The 4,610-nt window shown below is 32.5% G+C and overlaps 2 protein-coding genes across 2 annotated transcripts in view; one reads left to right on the forward strand and one right to left on the reverse strand.

Moving 5' to 3' along the window:
• LOC119641725 (endoplasmin homolog) overlaps positions 1 to 1,903 on the reverse strand; it is a 4,339-nt gene extending 2,436 nt beyond the window's left edge. Inside the window, exons 1-4 of the mRNA XM_038040538.1 lie at positions 1,717 to 1,903; positions 1,513 to 1,608; positions 1,291 to 1,373; positions 15 to 346 (exon numbers count right to left, since the gene is read on the reverse strand). Coding sequence (XP_037896466.1) covers positions 15 to 346; positions 1,291 to 1,373; positions 1,513 to 1,608; positions 1,717 to 1,756 — 551 coding nt within the window. The 5' untranslated portion in view covers positions 1,757 to 1,903. The remainder of the gene's footprint in view (positions 1 to 14; positions 347 to 1,290; positions 1,374 to 1,512; positions 1,609 to 1,716) is intronic.
• An 869-nt stretch (positions 1,904 to 2,772) lies between these two features.
• On the forward strand, positions 2,773 to 4,412 carry LOC119641740. The gene is made up of 3 exons (XM_038040561.1): positions 2,773 to 2,902; positions 2,967 to 4,028; positions 4,100 to 4,412. Exons 1-3 carry the CDS (start codon positions 2,821 to 2,823, stop codon positions 4,126 to 4,128), a joined length of 1,173 nt encoding a protein of 390 aa, XP_037896489.1. The 5' UTR covers positions 2,773 to 2,820; the 3' UTR covers positions 4,129 to 4,412.
• Positions 4,413 to 4,610: the final 198 nt, after the last annotated feature.

Consider the following 4,610-nt stretch of genomic DNA (forward strand, 5'->3'; position numbering starts at 1 on the left):
CTATTGATAAAATTCGTTTATTGTCTTTCACTTTTGAAGATGATTTAGCGATACCTGATTTTTCAATAATACCTAAATTGTTAATAAGATCTTCATGCGTCATGCCTATACCCGTATCCATGATATGCAAGACTTTATTTTCTTTATCCGCCTTTATGCGTATGTTTAATTCAGGATTTGTGTTTATTTCATCTTTATCGGTGAGTGCCAATAAACGAATTTTATCAATAGCATCGGACGCATTTGATATCAATTCACGTAAGAAAATTTCTTTATTACGATACAGCGAATTAATGATGAGTTTCATCATGCGGTTCACTTCAGTTTGGAAGGCGAATTTTTCAGCCTAAAACATAATAACAATATATACTTTATTTACTTTTCACATTCAGCTTTCGATGAACTTATTTTAAGGTAAAACGAAAATTTTTTCTACTTTTCGACTAAAGCTCGAAAAAATAGTTTACACAAAGAACAGGCTGAATTATTTGCTTTGCTTCTTATCATCAAGTTTTGATTATCATAAATAATTTAGTACTGGTCAATATCAAATACCTTGTATGCAGTCTATATCTATCTATGAAGCGTCTACATTCATTACGACAAGGTAATAGAAGCGGGTGAGAACGTCCACACATATTTCATTGCTTGATGTAAGGACCAGGCGAATATGTTCTACAATTGTTTTTGCAGTTTTGTGGAGGAATCGAGAGCAATAAACCCCAATTAGTATTTGCAACGACAAAAATGACGAGGGGTATAGCTAAATGAGCTCCAAATATCGCGCCCTTTCAAGATATGTTATGCATATTATAGGATAAACAAAATAGCTTTTTATTATAAATATAAGAATTGCATTCGATTTAGAATCTGTCTGTATAGGAAATTCATCGAGAAATTCTTGAGACTTAAAGATAAAATTCAAATTACTTGTTATAATTTGAATAGTTTCAAGATAAATATTTGAGATAAGCGATATATAATAGATATTCTCCCCAAGAATTTATACACGCCTCACATAGGTGCATCCCGCGCAAATAACTGGCTTTTGGGCTATGCATTATCTAAATAAAATCTTTGATAAATTATACGAGCAATAGAATTTCTCTTGAAATCACATTTAAATCTGTAGACAGAAATTATTACCTCTTTAACCTTGCCCCATTTCTTTTTGCAAAATACGCATAGACCTGCATAAGTTTCGAACGCAACAAATTCTCGTACCATAGCCCAAAAACCATACTTTATTTATATCCCAATTTTTTTGATTGCCAGCGGAAAAAAACTTACCTTATCACGCAATTCTTTCATTTGAGCTACATTAAGACTATCTAATTTAATGGCTTCCTCCTCGCGCTGTACAGTTTCAGAATCTAAAAAGAAAAAAGGGGAGTGTCGATAATGCTACGATTTAAATGAAACAGATCGACTCATTCATCTATAAAATTTCTCATTACGTGTTAATAAAGCACAACTCCGAACAAAAAGTGATAACGAAATAAGTGAACTAACCTGTTCGAGAACCTTCTTTGAAATCTCCTAAATCCAAGTCGATGTTCTCTGTTGGCAATTCATCGTTAACCTCTTCACCTTCGATTTGATGAAATGCTGTAAATGAAAAAAAAAAAAAAAAAGATAAAAAAATTTGAAAACCGGCAAATGTATGTAAATGGATAGAGTTTTGTTTCATTCAGTCAAATCAATGGAAATCCTTACCTGCAAATAGCAGCAGCATGCACATTAATACATGTTTCATTTTTTATTTTCGTAACTGTATTATAACCCAAACTTTTTTAAATAATTATTTTGTTGTGGGCCACGTTTGCTTTAAATTCGGCTTGTCCCCCACGCAATATTTCACGAACTTGACGTCTACTCACTTCAAACAATGAACTAAGATTGAGCAAAATATAATATTTTCATTCGATTATATCGCATCACATGGTCGCTAACAAACGTATCGAGAGAAATTAGTAGTAGGTCTATTTGTTTTCTAGATTCCTTTTTTTTTCAAGCTAAATAAAATAAAACAAACTATTTTAATTGCTCGTTATTTTAAGATTTGCTTCAAAGCAAATTTTGCAAATATTTACAGTACATTCATTCATTTATTTCCATTGTTCGGTATTATGATACTTTTACTCCAACCTTGCATAAGTTTTTCGATTTTCTCTCCCACGCAAACGTTTTTGATTGGTCCAAATCATTTTATTAATGTTCTCTACAATAGAATTGCCAGATAGCAGATGGGTCATAATAATTTAATGTTACATTTTTGATTTGCCATGAAATATTCTGATGAAGAACTTATAAAAAAGAACTTATAAAAAAGAAATTCTAATAATCATTTTTGTCAATAAATCAACAAAAAATAACAAGAAAAATATTAGGCATATTTTGATAACCTTCAGATGTTTTTACGTCAGAGCAATTTTAATTTTGCGCCTACGAAAGGCATGTCTTAATATATGGTTTACATAATTGACACACAATTTTGCAGAAATGAAGGTTTTACCGCTTAAAATTTCAAAAGTCGCTAGAGTAGAGGACCCGATATCTATTGTTATATATAGCAATATTAATAGGAAATGAAAAGTTCCTGTAATCATGATTGAAGTTATTTGGTCTATATGAAGCAAAGAATGCGCTGCACAGTAGGCTTTCTATCCATTAAACCTTAAATGATTGTGCATTGAACATTTAACAGTCTGGCCATGTTTTTTTTTTTTTTTTGACATATGATTATGTCAATTACTTTAATTTGTATTTAAAATTAATTTGTTTTTCATAAAAAGGAAAAATTGTTCAATAAAAACTTGTATGGAAATGAATGATACACCAAAAGTACGAAAAAAATTTGGTTTAACTTTAAGTTCACGTTTAAATAAAAAACGCCACAGTGGTAATATATGATTTGCTATATATTTCTTCAGCTCAGAATCTCAACCATTCTATTCTTTAAACAGAGTCGCCCAAAACACATATGAGGTCGTCACAATCTCCTAGCTTTAACTCTGACGGGGGCGAATGTACGCCACCGCGTAAAAAATTAATAAACCTTGATGATAGTTTCGAGTATTCGCCCAAACTGTTAAACAACAGTTTTTCTCCGTCTTATCTACAATCACAAACTTTGGTTATTGAAAGTGCTGAAGTGGGTTGGAAATGGAATGGTTCTAGTAAAGCTGTTCAATTAGCAGCTAATACTGATTCCCCGAATTCAGGCAATAGTTCTAGTTCATTGAATACTGTGGGCACCGAGCTCAATTCAGATTTGGGCACTAGCAAGACTCGTTCGACTTATAACGTTCGTAGAGAAGAGGAGCGAAAAAAATTGGAACTAGAAATACGTAGAGCAAAGAAAAAACGAGCAGATCAGAAACTAAAAGAACGTTGCGACAAATTGCGTGAACAATTAAAAGGCATTAGTAAGCAGAAGCCAATTCAAGGTGCGTCGGCTATCAATAATTCGAAGGAACCTTCTCCTAGCATTGTGCAAGACTTGGAACCTGCAGTTAATTCAAATAGTCTCGATGATTTCTTTAATGATTCAGTTTCTGATGGTTTGCTTATTGCTGCTGTTGCTGCTACTCAAGAAATTGAAAGCGAAAAGGAATATATCACTCAGAATACGTTTTCAGAGTGTTCAACATCTAGCTACTGCAAGAAGGGCATGGAAAGTTCAAATAATGAATATGGAATGCCTGTAACTCCCACTACTAGTAAAGGGGAGAAGCGTTCCTCGTTTTACTCGAAATTTTTAGAGGATGACTTTTCAGATGACTTGATTCTTTCGCTAGACGAAGTTCTACTACAGGCTAACCAGGCGAAAACACCCAAAACGCCCTTACAACGATATAAATCAATGCCAACCGATTCTGCTAGTAGTAAAGGTGATAAAGTACGAAACACCAATCCAAAGTCTACTGATGAAGGCAATGATAAAGACTCGGGCGTTATTGTTTCAAGTACGAAATTGTTTCAGCGTCATTCTAGCAGCCACGTTTTAAACTCCAAGGATCCATGTTGTAGGTTATTTAAAAAAATTTTGGTTTCTCTTTCAAGTTATGATGTTTTATTTATTTACTTTTATCACCAGGTAAGATGCGACAACAAAATAAGTTTTAAAAAAACTTTCACGCTTACTCTAGCCAATTAGCCAGTCACCCGTGAATGGCAATGTACAAAGAAGAAATATTGAGTAATTGAATACTTAACTTTTTTTTTTTTGTAAAACGAGTATTTAATTAAATTTTAAGGAACTACGTACATTTTTATTTTTAAAAATTTAAGGTTAGTCCTAAAACTTGCTTATGCTTTCGAACTACGCAAGGACTTTATAACGAATCCCTATATGGATCAGAGGCTTTCGTGCATCACTGTTTTTTTTTCCTATGCTCTCAGGTGTAAACGTCAAATTTGCCAAAAAAAAAAAAAAAAAAAAATCCCTAGATAAGTATGAGGTAAGAATCTCCTAACATAATAACAAAGCTTTATTTGCATATTGATAAGCTTAAAATACCGAATCAGGTCTCTTTATAAGTGAAAGATCATGTGTTTTGAAGTTTTTTGAATTTTGTTAATCGAAAAGTGTCATAAATTTAATTTAA

This window comes from Glossina fuscipes, unplaced genomic scaffold (assembly GCF_014805625.2).
Source record: "Glossina fuscipes isolate IAEA_lab_2018 unplaced genomic scaffold, Yale_Gfus_2 174, whole genome shotgun sequence".
Lineage (NCBI taxonomy): Eukaryota > Metazoa > Arthropoda > Insecta > Diptera > Glossinidae > Glossina > Glossina fuscipes.

Excerpts from the sequence above, each read along its gene's own strand:
- LOC119641740 (XM_038040561.1), top strand. The coding sequence starts at position 2,821 with ATGGAAATGAATGATACACCAAAAGTACGAAAAAAATTTGGTTTAACT. Across the intron at positions 2,903-2,966 it reads AAATAAAAAACGCCACAGTG|AGTCGCCCAAAACACATATG; the intron begins GTAATATATGAT and ends TTCTTTAAACAG. Across the intron at positions 4,029-4,099 it reads AAACTCCAAGGATCCATGTT|GTAAGATGCGACAACAAAAT; the intron begins GTAGGTTATTTA and ends TTTTATCACCAG.